The 15,966-nt window shown below is 37.1% G+C and overlaps 1 protein-coding gene across 1 annotated transcript in view; it reads left to right on the top strand.

The window, feature by feature from the left end:
• The first annotated feature begins 726 nt into the window (after window positions 1–726).
• Window positions 727–15,966, top strand: part of LOC149576612 (putative mitochondrial-processing peptidase subunit beta, mitochondrial) — a 48,357-nt gene continuing 33,117 nt past the window's right edge. Inside the window, exon 1 of the mRNA XM_089818489.1 lies at window positions 727–1,658. Coding sequence (XP_089674615.1) covers window positions 969–1,658 — 690 coding nt within the window. The 5' untranslated portion in view covers window positions 727–968. The remainder of the gene's footprint in view (window positions 1,659–15,966) is intronic.

The raw sequence follows: 15,966 nt of genomic DNA, 5'->3' as shown, positions 1-15,966 counted from the left end.
AAGCCTTTTCAAAAAACCCACTTTCTATGTAGCCTGTGATGAGATTCTCGCATTTTCATGCAGACTGCATTTGTGTGAGAGTTTCTAAAGCCTTTGCATTTTTTTTCTTCAAATCTTGCAATCATTAAATAAGATGTCGTAACATCTCTTTGAGGCATCCTATCAAACAATACAATGTCAGTGTCTTTAATTCCACATATTGCATGTCTACTACATCATTTCTATCAATAATATTGACAAAAGTCCTATATTAAAGCACTCCCATTTTGGCATAGGCTGACTATAAAATATGAGTTTCTTGAATTGCAATAAATGATCTTATATAAAAACTATTGATCAAGAAAGATTAAGATTTAACTTGATTTTCTAGAGACGATTTAATTTGATTTGATTTGATTTGCAAATATAAAAACATTAGTTGCCAATTAAAATAGAATTTGATCTTCATTTGATTTGATTCTAAAATCAAATTTTATTTGTTATCTTTAATTTACATTTACTATCTTCCAAAATTGTTTAAAACCAGATGGATGGGAGATAGATTTAGCTGAAAACCCTATGTATAGTAGTCTATCAACTAATAAATTATTTAGTTTACCAACTAAATATAATTTTTCCCATGCTAAATTTTAGAAAGCTATCATATAATTCAATTGTCCGAATAATTTGTTGATATTTCTGAAATCCTCGTATGACGATAAAAACATTTTTAAAACCCAAAAAGTAGCTGTAACTTATGCACCATACACTAAAAATCTCAAATAAGAGTTAACAGTAAAACCCAAGCTGGGAAGGTATCTTCACGAGAAGAAACCCCAGTGGAGAATCTTCTATCCAGGAGACTGAATATGCACATTTGACCATAAATATTGATTTGGAATGCAACGGTACTCCGGATAGACCCTGTCTCACGTCTTTATAACTTCACTGCGAGACTTCCTTGCTGGGATTTAGGGTTTTAGCTGAAAATGGCCAGCAGGATGATAACAAAAATTACTGCAAGAGCTTTAATGCGGAGAAACAATATCAGTTCATGGAAGCAAATTCAACCATGGGAAAGAATCAATAGAAATGTAAATCCTCTATGGAAATTTCAGGCCTGGCGCGAACTAAACAGCCCCGCCGCTCCAGCAGTTGCAGAAGAAACCCAAACCGTTGAAGAAACTCAAGCTCAAATCTTAGAAAAAGTTCAAACCCTAGATGCACGCTTTCTTCGCTACAATTCACCGGAACCCAGAGTTGTTGACCACACAGAAGTTCTCTCGTTTCCTGAGACGCGCATAACGACACTGCCAAACGGACTGCGGGTTGCCACGGAGTCGAACTTGAGCGCCAGCACGGCCACCGTTGGGGTCTGGATCGACGCTGGCAGCCGATTCGAAACTGCCGAGACCAATGGCACTGCGCACTTTCTTGAGCACATGATCTTCAAAGGCACTCTAAAGAGGCCTGTTTTGGCTCTCGAACAAGAAATTGAGGACATGGGCGGCCATCTCAATGCCTACACTTCGAGGGAGCAGACTACTTATTTTGCCAAGGTTATGAAGGAGGATGTCAATAATGCGCTGGATATTTTAGCTGACATTTTGCAGAACTCGTGCTTCCATGAGAAGGCTATTCGCCGCGAGCGTGAAGTTATTCTCAGAGAAATGGAAGAGGTTTCCTTTTGTTCCCTCTTAATTGTATTTTTGCTGCATAGTTAAAACACTTGGTTTGTTATTCGCTTTTAAAAATACTTTGTTAATCAGTAATGGTAGAGTTGAACGGTTTCATTTTTTTTATGTGCAAAGCATCCAACAAAGCTGTGTATTTAGTATCTGCATTAACGTTTCCTATGACGCACTTATTCTTCAGCTTTTCCCAGCTTGGTGATGAGCGATGAAGTGCTTATGCAAAAACTAAACACACACTTCTTTTAGAAGCTTTTTACGTAATGATTGTTGTTCATCGTCCGTCACAGTCCGTCACAGAATGTTAATGCAAAAACTAAACACACATTTATTTTGAGAAACGTTATACATAATGATTTCTGAATTGTTTTTAAGATACTTTTGTACTGAATTTGCAATCTTTATCTTGTTGCACTTTGAGAGTATGAAAAAAATCAAGGTTGCACGGGACAGGGATACTTAGGGTACGGGTACCCCTATTTTTAAAAATAGGGGATGGGGTACTAGGGTATGTCAAACTTTTTTTTAATTAATTTAATTTAATATTTACAAAAAATCTGCAAGTATGAGTCATCACATGGTTTTTAGAAATATGAATAGTGATAAAGTTTGCAAATGTAATGTATTGTTTCCAGTTTCAGATTTACAATATGTTTGTAATAATAATGTATGATAAATGTTTAGACACATAACAGAGAAGACAGACTTTTAATATGAACAAGAAAATCATAAATCATATAACAATGATATATTGCAAATGATAAACTTCTGACTTAAACACTGATAAAGTTTACTGTTAATCGGTATTATATCAAAGCTTCAAACTGATTACATATTGAATTAAACTTGATAAACAAGCAGCTGATACGCAAACAAAAACCAAAAGAAAAATCAGAAATCTTAATCCAGGTCCTTAGCTATGATGCTCTTCACTGAGTATCCTGTGCTTGGGGTACATATATCTGGTACTTGGGTACATGTCCCAGGGTTGTGGGTGTGCATACCCATGCAACCTAGGAAAAATTAACACACATTTATTTCCTGAAGCTTTTTACATAATGATATCTTGATTGTTTTGAGATGAGTTTTTGCTGCATTTGAAACCTTTAGCCGGTTGCGCTTTTAGAGTAGGCCTGGTGACTCTTGGGAAGTTGGTGTCTCCCAAATTGAAAGTTCTGAGCTTTCATGTCTTGGTTGACTGTATGTTCAACATGTTGACACCCAATCTTGCATTTGCCATTTTTTCTAGCTTTTTTGGTGCACATTATGACTCTCTAGAAATGATTGATTAGAGAGATTCAATGGGCTCCATTGGATGCCTTTGTTGAGTCTTTATTCTACCCCCACATTTGTGTTCTTGGCCATATGCGTTGTTACATGCTCCTGTGCCTTAGCTAAGCTCCTATGTGTTACGCTCTTAGAGTGGGCCTTGTGACTCTTGGGAAGTTGGTGTCTCCCAAATTGAAAATTCTGAGCTTTCATGTCTTGGTTGACTTTATGTTCAACTTGTTGACAGCCAATCTTGCATTTGGCATTTTTTTATAGCTTTTTAGGTTCACTTTATGACTCTCTGGAAATGATTGATTAGAGAGATTTAATGGGCCCCATTGAACTCCTTTATTGAGCCTTCATTGTGCCTTTGCATTTGACTTCCTGGCCATATGCGTTGTTACATGCTCCCGTGCCTTAGCTAAGCTCCTATGTTACAGTCGTGGCAGCCCACTGAGTATGCCTTATTCCTTTCCTATCTCATGTTTTGTTTCTCTTTCATTCTTAACTTGCTTGGCTAGATATTCATTTATCCATCATTTACGTGAAATCTTTGTGTGTTGACTTAGGTTGCATGTTAGTTCTCTGGTGAGTTGGTCCAGCCAGCTATCTTTCCTTCTTGCAGCTTGCAAATGGTACATGTCATCAGTGTGTCATTTGTCTAAATGAATGCCAAGGTCGTGGAATGCTTCCTACACTAATCTACGAGGAGAGAAATGTGCAGAATAGAATGAATATAGTTACTGGACAAACATTAATACAAAATATTCAACTAATGACATGATATACACGAGGAAAATCTTTTTAGGAGAAAAACCCCACATTTTAAATCTTGAATTAGTTGTTTTATCAACATTAAAGGTTACACTATGATTTGTAGGTATATGCCTGTATAGAAGAATTGGCAATTCTAAGTTCTAGAGTAATTCTGGAAGTATAATATCAATATGCAAATACAGTGTACATACTCCATCCCTGTCACCCAATAAATAGGAAACCATTAAATGTTTTTGGAAAACCATGTAGCAACTTGCAAGAGGTATGGTGAACAGAAGGTCATGACACAAATCCCAATGTCATAGTCCAAGATGTGTTATGCAAATATGTTAAGGAGATTCTCTTACAACTCGTCATAGTTATTATAACTTGTTAGTGTTGACTACCCAACTTAGGTGCCCTGTTTTCATCTGCATTATTCATTCAAGGACACTCTTTGACATGTGTCACAAACTATCCTAATGCTGGTCAAGATTTCAAAAAGACACGGTTAAGTGTTTAATTGTTTTTGAAATGAGTTTGTTGGATTTGGATCTTTGGCTGGCTGTGGGTTTCCAAAGTTTAAGCTTATGTTTTGTTTGCATGTTTAACGTATTTAAGGCAGATTCATTCATATACAAGGGTTCTTTACCTCTTATCAAGTGGTTTCTGTGGGACGCGCTTTCTGCATTACCCATTTAGATGTAATTTTTAAACTGTAAAATTTGTAGACACTTGATTGTTGAGAAAAACTCAGTGACCTGCCAAATGTTTTTACACTTGCACAGTTTTTATAGTAATGTTTCAAGTTTTAACAGTTGAGCAGTCATTCAAAGAATATTATCTGGATCAAATTTGATAAAGATAATAAAAAATGATTGCACACAGACTGGCAGTTGTTAACAAAGTACCTTGAGCAAGGGTTGCAGAGGTTCAGCCCACCACCATGACGTGTTGCTGAACTCCATTATAAGAAGTTTTCTACGTTGAGGATCATAGATCAGATGTGGTGGTATGATAGAGAGGGCTGCTACTCATGATAGTATATGTTTTCCAACTGCAGCCTCCCCTTATATTTATAAGAGAGTGAGAGAATAGGCATGTCCCTTCATGGGACATGTCTGTTCATTATCATATTTAAACTCTTACACACACACACACACACACATATCTTGATGTAGTTTATCCGAGTAAAGCTACAAAACATCAACACTGTCTCTTAGCTAGGGAGGATAAACACATGACCATATATTACCTCAATGTAATATAAGAATATTTTTTATGAGAAGATATTCAACATTTGATATCACATATGGTATCAAGAGTATTGGCCTTCAGAATATCAACATATGATATTCACCAGAACTCTTGAGTAATGGTCTCCAGAATATCAACTTATGGTATTCACCATTTTGATATCACATTTGAGTATTGGTCTCTAGAATAACAATATATGATATTCACCACATACTCTAAGTAATGGTCTTCAAAATGTTGAGATGCAAGATATTCACCAATTACTCAGTGTAATGGCTTCCAAAACGTCAATTTGCATTACATTCACCATGTACTCAAAAATGTTAATAAGGTATGTGCACACACATTCTCATAATGCAAAGTATAATCTATCACGATCTGCATAGACATCAAAAGATATCTATCATAATAGAAAATTAAGTTATTCACTGCTTAGTGACTCTAAAGCAATTATCAAGATGGACAAATTCATCATATATTCTGCTTAGAACATACCTTATTCATTCATGCTTATAGCTGAAGTCAGGTAATCTTGGCACATATCCAGATGTTTGGCTTTGACATTTGCATACTCCTGTCTGTACAGACAGTCATCATCTAGGACTTCATCTCTGAGATCTTCAAACATCATATGGTCAATTTCATTCGGAGGAGAATGAATGTATATCCTATCAATACAGAACATCCGCTGGAATAAAGGAGAATGCTCCATTTTTGCCCATTTCCCTAGCTTTGACAGCATGTTTGTTGAATTTCAACCTTGGTGGAGCTGCGATTGTACTTTCCTCAAAACACAAGGGTTTTCTAAGACAAATTGAAAATTACCTTAGTGTTCTGTTACTAGGGGTTCACTCTTAGCTCAGATCTTCCAAATGCACACAACCTTCAAATGCCTTCTTTACTTCTCAGCTCTGGATGCAATTGCTTGTCTTTGAATGAGATTGACCGATCAAATGAATGCCCTAACTTTTTGTAACAAATGCCCATTGTTCTTGTAAGGCAAGTTGTTGCCAAACAGCTCTATATTATTGTAGAGATCCAAAATCATTTTGCAAACCTCCCCATAATGTGTCTTTGCTCCACAACTTTGAGCAAACAACTTAATTCTTACTCATCAATCATATCCTTCAAAGTTCAAATAACATGTTACATATCAACTTGTGCTGTAAAATTAAGCATTTTATGCTTTCTAGGGAGCTACAAGATTTGCAAATGGTAGTCCCTAAGTCAATTCTCTAACTCAATCTATTATGAGGTTTTGTGCACATTGGACAAACACACTGCCATTCTTCTTTTCATTGTCTTGCCCTTGTTTCTTTTTCCAAACTTTTTAATTTTCTTCCTGTTTATTCAAGGCAATCTCCACTTTCTTTTGTTTAGACTAGGTGTTTTCATAGAATTACCATTGCAGAATATTGCTTTCTGCCCTGAGTGATTTTGCTTATAGCAGATAGTATTATGTTCCTACTTCAAGGCAATTCCCCTCACCTTAGTTCTGCAATTTATAGCATACTAACCAAATTTGTTTCAAGCATAGCAGTAACCATAGAAAGATTGAGATCTCATACATCTTCGGGGCATAAATAATTTCCTACCCATGTTAGTAGTTATTCTCTTCTTGGTTCTACAATTATGACCAAAATTATTGCAAAAGTAACAGTAACCATGAAAGGATTGAGAGAACCCGAAAGTAGAAACATGTCCAAGAGAAGATTTCTTGAAGCCATTTTGATCATTGACCTTTGTATGATTCATTTTCCAATTTCTACTTTTCATCTTTAAAGTTCTAAAATTCCTCAGCGTGAGTTCAATTTGTTTACTTTTCAAACATATCTTTACAGGCATCCATCTATGAGTTCTGATCTCGTTTAAATCTAAGACCACCTGTATCCTTTTGAAAATTTTGACTATTGATTATCTCATCAGAATGTTAGTGCTTTTCTTGAGTTTTAGGGTTTTGTCATTTTGATCCTCTGTTTTTTCCAATTCTTTCCTCAGAGAAACAATCTCTTCTTCAAGCTTTGAACATTCAACTGATTTGTCATTTAGCTTGGTATTTAGGCAATCTGCAATTCTCTTTCCTTCCTCAACTTGTACTTTCAGATTGGTGATTGTTTCTTTTGTCTCTTGAATTTGATCCTAAGCTTCTCATTTTCTTTGCTTGCTACATTTGGATCTTCTACTGCAGATATGATTTCTCCTTCTTAGTCAAACCCTCACAATCTTTTTCATTGAAGTCTATTATTTTATCACCCTCCAAAAGATTAGGCAGTACATTAGACCCCATGTGTCCATTTCAACATATATCTTAGCTGTTAGGCTGTACAAAGGAACCTTGCTCGGATATTGCTGAGCACATCAAAAAACTGAGAGAAGGGGTGAATCGGTATTCACTAAAAATCAACCAATCCAATAGTAACATATATTCAAACTTTTATCTTATGAACAAATCAGATCCGCAATAGAGAAATTCAAAAAGAAAGAAGCATGTAACACCATTGCACACAAAGGGACCAGATTTACGTGAAAACCCAACAGGGAAAAACCATGGTGAGCAAGCTACTAGGAGTTATCATCCAAATCCAACCTCACAAATGAAACCAGATTACATTATATTTTATAGGTTAAAAACCAAAAGAACTGCAACTCCCTTAAGACAACATGACTTACAAAGATTGATAATTGATCTGTTATAAAAGCAATATCTGTTGCATGCAGATGTTACAATCCTTTTTCACACTCTTGACTCATTAAACTTAGTTTTTCTATTTATATCCTCTGTCACAACCTTTTGAAAACATCAACAACTTCAACTCCAAGAATCATATAAGGAAAAACATGCGATGCTTTACAAGTAAAAGCCACAAATACACAAATGCTAAGAAAAATAACATGTTGAGGTTCCAACCAGGTTTAAGCTGATCCAAAGTTGTCTTGTTACTATACCATCCTACAAAGTTAGCATCCATAATTGAATGCTCTATTAGGTCCCATTTTTAGTGATTTTGTGATCTAATGTCCATTATGCTTGATTCTTCTTTTCCCGCATCTTTTCCATCATCTCGGCACTCAATTCAAATTTGGGTTAATTCCCTTGAGTTAAGAAAACTTGACGTTTTGCTCCCAAACCTTTTGGTCGAGAGCCCTATGTTGGGGGTGTTGGTGGGAAATGAGATTTTGTAGTAAACCTGCCTCATTTTTCAATCCCAAAATGATGGATGAAGTATATAAACCATAGTAACGAGAATCGGAATCATATCGGAATCGGCATGGCCGAATCGAATCGTGAATCGCCGGTGAATTGGCGATGAATCGGCAAATTTGAAAAAACCCTTTAAATGTAGAGATTTTAACAATTTAAGACTTATTTCATGCACCCTTTATTGAATATAACTTAAACACACTATAACATCATCAAATAGAAGTTGAAACTTAACATATATAAACATGGAAGTTTGTGTTTACCACATGGGGTAAAGAGTTTTTATAAGACAGCTTCACATCCAACACCTACTCCAAGTGCTTCAAAGCATATCACCCCTCTTGAAAGGCTTGCTCTGTTGTTCTCTCCACCACAGACACTCCATGCCTGCAACAGCTTCAGGTCTCATCAACTAGTCAGACTTCCCACGACTAATAACTGCAGCGATTGAGGCTCTAGGGGGCAACGCCCCCAGCGGGGTCGAGGGCTAGCGCCCTCGTGGGGTCCTGGGGTAGTGCCCCAGGTGCACTCCCTGTTGCGATACAAGGCGGTGCCAAGACCAAATTAGCACTTTGAAACCCACACAAAACTACATGGAACACAGTGTTTTTGTGATTTTCTTTTGATCCCACACTCTTTCTGGGAACCGTTGATGTTTTACTACTTGATTATGTCTTTCCCTTCCCTTGGGCATTGTCCGTTATGCATTCTAAACATTTTTAATTTGTTGTCGTTTTTTATTTTTATTTTTAATAACCTATGGTTCTTCTTTTCTCTTCGCCTCTCGTCTAGTCATGCTAAACAATTAGAAGGCCCTTTAGGGTTATAACAAAGAGGAAAGGTAAAAAAGAAAGCAAAAAACATAAGTGATTTTATTATTATTTCTAACTAAACATGCTTGCTGCTGCCAGCCGATTTTTGGCGATTTTTTATGGCGATTCAGGCGATTTTTTGAGTGAATTGCCGATACATGTGATTCAACTGATGAAATTGCCGATTACGATTTCCGACACCAAAAAAATCGGCGTGCATGAATCTGATTGCTGAATCGGCGATTCACGCAATTTCAGCGCGATTCTCGTTACTGTGATATAAACACTCCATCTCTCCTTATCTTGCATATCATATCATAACTACACTCCAGCTATCAAGTGCAATCAAAAGATAAGGGCATTTAACTTTCAAGCATTCAAGCAATTGAATTCAAGATTAATTTCTCAAATTCGTTCAAGTCCATTCCAAGGCAATATTCTCCATTGAAGCAAGTTTCTGGCAATCTTCTCCATTGAAACAAGTTTCTCTCTCATGATGGCTAAGTAGAGGAATTCTCAATCACGCAAAAAGGTATTTTCCTACCATCCACATTCATCTCTCCTTCATTGCAAGTGGTTATGAAGCATATCTACATTGAAGATCTAGGAGCGGTGTTCATAGATCCATGCATTTGTGAGGGCATCCTTGACTTCTATTCTACATTTCAAAGTCAACTCCTTGAGTTCAAGTACATTCAAACATCTTCATGGGTATGAGTGATTTCTACATCCATCCTTGAGGGTTTATGCAAGGTGAATCAAACCTTCACCTTGCATAAACAAAAGTACAGAAAAGTGTCCAACCGTTTCCCTTTTTTTTGTGTGCAAGAACAAGTTACGGAGTTGTCGGAACTTTTCTGAGCAAATCAAAAGTACCAGGTACAGAATGTCTGAAACATTCTGTGCCCAGCAGCTTCAGCCCAAACTGAAATCACAGATCAGTACAGCTGTCTATACCCCGATTCAACTCATTTTCGGCTTTTAACAGTTGGATCAATCTATCATTTCCAGTTTTGTCTCTATTCATCTGTTTTGTCATCTAGATTGCATCTTTCCTCTTTTCAATTTTCAAATTACATATTTAACGACGGATCACCACCCCATTCAGCGCTTAGGTTCTCACTTGAGCTTATTGGGGCATCTTCCTTCTGAGTGTGCAAATTTGAAAAGGAGAAATCAACCCTTTTGCCTTTGTTCCCATTTTCAATGTGTACTCTTACAATTCTCCAAAGCTGACACAAATACTCAGATTCATGGCACAACAACAAGAACATGCCCTATCAGCCCAAACCACAAACTTACCAAAAAAATCCAATTATGACACCTAACAACAACGAAGAGAGACAGAAATCCTCATACAGATCAAGACATACATTGTTACCCTTGCTAGGTGTCCTTGTATATTCTTTTACAATATCTATTTGTTACATGCTCATGCACACACAAGGACAAAAATGCTGGTAAATACTTCAAGTTCAGAGAGCGGAGAACAGACAATTATCACTAGATTTACTAGTAATGAACTAGTTTACACAAATTTTCATCCGCCAAATAAATGAGTGTAGATCCAGAACCACAAGAGAAAAAGATATGATGTAGAGAAGTGAGGAGATGTACTCTCCTGCATTGGGCAACAGTTTACAGGAACCTAACTTTTTCTTACTTTGTTAAGACCGAAAGTTTTGTAGTAGCCTTTAAGCTCTGTAACTTGGAACACACATACCTCAGAGTGGTGGCAACTTCTTCCTCCAACTGCAAGATCATATCTGCATATGCAGAGATATGCTGGGCTATCTATTCACTTTCTGTGATGCCAAAAATTGTGCCTTTGTCATTCTGAGGACTTGTGCATAACATATATGAAGTCTGCAACACATATGCATAACTGAATTACTTCTAGCTTCTTGCAACATTCAAGAAGCAGACTGCATGGTTGCATAACTCAAGACGCTTCTAGCATATAGATGTTCATCATAAACTTCAGAAGATAAGGTGCAACTGACTCAACCATATCAATATCAGAAGATAAGGTGCAACTGTTGCTTGACTGAATACATTCATAGCATATTGATGAACTTCAGAAGATTAAGGTGCAACTAGTCCAACCACTGCACTTCTGGACTGCTTCATTGTCTTTACATAGTTGACATCAATTACAGCATATGCATCAGATTAGAGATGTTGACTGTAAGATTCCTTTTTTTTAAAACTTCGTTAAGCAGTTAAATCTTTACTTGAGGCAATTTGTCAAACAGTTGGCATACAAACTGAATGCTGAAAATGCTGTTACTTTGGTAGTATCCTTTCTCTGATTAATATCAAAATGAAATGACGACCCAACACATTTACTAATGACTCCAAAGAATGTGTAATATTAGTGGCTCCAGCATGTTAGTTTTATTGAAAATGTAACCTCGATTTCAATCAGGGACAAAAGATTTTCAGCCTGATATACATGAAATATAATGAACGGAATACCTTGCTCATATAGGAAGCTATCACAACACATGGGTAACTTGCTTCTAAAGAACTGACGATATGTATACACACCTGGTTTCACCTACAGGATACTACGTTGCTGGAGGTTTGGTGTACAGATTGCTATTGCATCATATTACTGTCAAACCCACCATTCTCTTTATTGTCTTGGTTCTCAATGCTGCCCAAACAACACTACCAAACCATGCCTGTATAGGCTCTGACCTGTAGACGTCCTGTCTGCCCTTACATCATCTGCTAACTCATCCTTCCTGAAATGGTGTGTTCGAGCCCTCAGCTGATAAATGTTCTCTATCAGCTGTTGCCGAGACCTTTAAATGCACTCTGTGGTCATCTGCCCATCGATATATAACTCGGTTAATCTGCCTACGGGTGATAGAGATTGTGAATACTTCCTGTAGTCACAGTCATGTGCCTATCTCAACAAATCAGTATGCCTGTGTTGGAGGAAGAATGCTGTTGCTGTCGTTGGATATTCTGACCCAAAATTGGCATAGATATACAGACGTGTATGTTCCCAAGGTTCCTCTTACTGCTCCTTGCGTTTACTATTATCATTCTGTACTGCTACAGCAGTGGCTTCAGTCTCCCTTGATGTCTTAGTGACTCAGACAGAAGACCCACTGTTCCTTGGTGTCTAAGTTAAGATGAGAACAGCTAACTTGATTACCATCCCAATATAATTAAGACTTCCAATTGCTTAGAAAAAGTCAGCAAACTTACTTCTGAAAATGAAACCCACTGAGCTCAATTTCTCTTGCCAACTTCTTGCCTGATTCTGAGCACAACTTCCAATGAGATGCTGGGGCTATGTCTAACTTCTCCAACGTCTCGAGGGGTTTTGTCCTCAAGATTAACTAGTCACATTTAAGCAACCTTTCATTTGCATAATATTATATTTTTCATCCTCCCAATCCCAATGTAGCTCCACACTTTTATAACCTCGATATGAGGGAAGACACAAACAACTAGGCAATGTGGGATAAAAAGCCAATTTCATACTTTAGTCACGTAAGTTACTTTTGTCATAAAGTGACTTTAAATCATAAAGTAACTTTATATTTGCATTTTGTAATATTAAAGTGGCTTTATTATCATAGGTTACTTTATAACTTTATAATAACATTAAAATATTTAAATAAATCACTTAAGTCACTTGAACTTTAATATCTCTTGAAATACTTGTCTAATTGCCATGCCGTCTGAAATAGGAATCTCTCCTCATAATTCCCCATGTGACGAAATACACTTTCTAAAAATAGAAAGGGTCCATCTCTATTACTCTTGACTTACTATACATAGTAAGTATGGCAAATGGAGTCCAAATGAAATCGAATGAACGCCAATTCCGTAAATCCCTAAATGTAGGAGATGAATCAATCCTCAGAAGGCCCTCTAAGCATCCCATTAGCCAAAGAGGATCCAATATTAGCCTACTCCCGGAAATTCTGATGCTGGCAACAAATGGGGACATTACATTAACATAGCATGATAGTAAACTATGTCTTACATGGTGCAGTCTAGCAGTCAGATAAGGTTTGTCACTAGATGAACTTTATTCAAAACATGACAACGTTGCCCCCTGTTGCAACAATCCCTGAACCATAGTATTTTCTATTAATAGAAAAAACACAATTTGAATGACTACGCTGCAGTTTGGAGTTTCTTCCAAAATGTAGACTGCAATGATCCCTTTCTAAAGCACAATAAATCAACTACTCTCTAATAATCTTGTAATCAATACTTCACAGCACAATTACACCACCCTGGGGGACAAGTTTTTGTACAGGGGGACAGAGGGGCCTTAATTTGGGGATGACAAGGGGACAGAGTGGGGATGGCAGCAGGAGACCGGGGAGGTTGTGCATATTATACATATGGTACTTAAAATGCTAGTTATGAAAAGATTTATTGCAATATAAGATATGAAGATGCAAAAGAGTAAATACTTGAACATTGCATTGAATTGGAAAAACAAACATTGAACATAAATAGTCAAAGCAGCAAATAGTTAACACCAGGACATCCCCCCATCCTTGGTGGAGGTGGTGGAATCTGGTGGCACTGCTGGGGACGGGGAATGGAGTCCCCAAGTGCCTGGTGCGTGGGGCAAAAATGGGGGGACACGTCCCTGTGTTACTATGCTAAGGATACAATTAGGGCTATTACTGGTCTATATTCCGCCAGACCAGTCGTGGTGATGAAAGCAATTAAGAATAACAAGGTTACAGAATTGACTAGAGCAAAATTTGACAAGAGAACGCTAAGCATAAATGATATTACAGATCTAGGGGTTAATATGTTGCCATGCGGATTGCTTGTAAAGTTTATTGCACAAATAGAGAAGGGTCTGCTATAGTTACCGCAATTTTTACTGTCACTAGATAGTAAAAGAGCGAAAAGATGTTGACCTCTATGAAGTAATGAGGGAACAGTTATTGGAGAATTCGAAAAGAACAAAAGGAAATAGCCTACACCTTTTGGTATGGTACTATCTTTGTTTGCCTTACGTTTTATTTCTTGAATGAGTTGCCTGGTTTTAATGGTAAAATCTGGCAACAACACATTCCTCTTGTGGCACAATTAGAAACCATGAGGGGTTTTGGAGATAGTCAGACATGCAGCACAAGGTACTAGGGTTGCTTCAAATTGTACAGGCTGAAATGAATGATATAGATGGATTCCTTCTAGTGTTGTGCAAAGACACAAAGGAGAAATTACCTGTTTGGTTGATAAAGCATAAATGATATTACAGATCTAGGGATCTGGTATGTTGCCATGGGGATTGCTTGCAAAGTCTATTACACATATAGAGAAACGGTCTGCTATAGGTACTACTCTCATTGTTTGCCTTATGTTTTATTTATTGAATGAGTTGCCTGGTTGTAAGGGTAAAATCTGGCAACAACACATTCCTCTGGCTGCACAAATTAGCAACCATGAAGGGTTTTGGAGATAGTCAGAAATGCAGCACAAAGTACTAGGTTGGTTCAAAACCTACATGCTGAAATGCATGATAGAGATAGATTTCCTTCTATATTGTTTGCCTTATGTTTTATTTATTGGATGAGTTGCCTGGTTGTAAGGGTAAAATCTGGCAACAACACAGTCCTCTGGCTGCACAAATTAGCAACCATGAAGGGTTTTGGAGATAGTCAGAAATGCAGCACAAAATACTAGGTTGGTTCAAAACGTACATGCTGAAATGCATGATAGAGATAGATTTCCTTCTATTGTTGTGCAAAGATACAAAGGAGAAACTACCTTTTTGGTGGATACAGACCATTGCCTCGTGGAAGCTGTAGAGCCCAGGACTGTGTGGATCTGAAAACTGCCTTATGAGGTCTCCGCACAAGAAGTAATTGCTTATGCTGATATTCTACTTATCAAACCCAAGGACACAACTGCAGAAAGTAAAATTTATGATGAGATCACAAATAAGATAAATTGAAAGAATGTGGAGGAATACTTCAACAAGCACAAGGACAAATTATATAAGAAATAGGGATTTGCATCAAAGCCCTCAGCTGATACTCTTGTAGCGAGCCCTCAATCGAATCTAGATGCTCCGAAGAGTGCACAGAGTCTAAGGAGGACTGATAGGTCCTCATCTGCTGCCATTGCTGCTCTGCAATCCTCTGGATTTACTAAACACCTACCAAAAAAATAGCTTCTTTCAAATGTCCGGCTCAGACAAAAACTGTGGAGAAGGAGCATGCAAGACCCAAACAATTTGTGAAAAGGAAAAAGGTTGAACCGGTGAATGTTGATGATGGCGAAGAAGGAGAGGAAGAGACATCAAAACTGAAGAGGAAGGTAAAAATAGATTATAATGTTAAATCAAACCCCTCTAAAGACACCTCAACATGAACCCCTTCAACTAGATGCCATCTTTAATGGAATTCTATACCATAGGATTCTAGGGGAAATTGTAGAACTTCATCCAGAGGTGCCTCCTGTAAGTCAGAAAACAGGGAAGGTCTTTTTGTTTTCAATTCAATTAAAGCTAAATATTTGCAGTCAAACTGATAAGTCTCTGAGATGTGAGTGTTGGCTGAATATTTAAGTTTTTTTTGTTTTAAATATGTTTCTGCTGCAAACCATCTATAGATTTCATTTTCATGAACTGTAAATTATCATTCCAACGATGTAATAGGGAAAACAGGCTTAAAATATATGAATACATCTTATCAAATACAGATTATACAGTGTAATATATTTAATCTAAAGGAAGTTACATGTATTGTATATATATATATGTTTTGATCAGTGAATGCAAGGATTTCTAGCTTGGCCCACACTACGTGAGGCAACAATCAGGGGTCCTCATCTTTGGCATGAATGCACAACAGCCCAAACCTGCAATCAATGAAGGGACAAGCTTGCAATCACAATGGCCCAGTGGGTTGTTTGATTAAAAATATAGAAAAGCGTATGATTCGTTAAATAGCATGTTTAAATATTATGTAACATTAATTTTGCTTGTAGTAATTTATTTATT

This window comes from Cupressus sempervirens, chromosome 1, assembly GCF_028749045.1.
Source record: "Cupressus sempervirens isolate cs-2001-9-10 chromosome 1, ASM2874904v1, whole genome shotgun sequence".
In the NCBI taxonomy this organism is placed as follows: domain Eukaryota; kingdom Viridiplantae; phylum Streptophyta; class Pinopsida; order Cupressales; family Cupressaceae; genus Cupressus; species Cupressus sempervirens.
The sequence above is the reverse complement of the archived record's forward strand: the minus strand, read 5'-3'. Positions and strand labels throughout refer to the sequence as shown.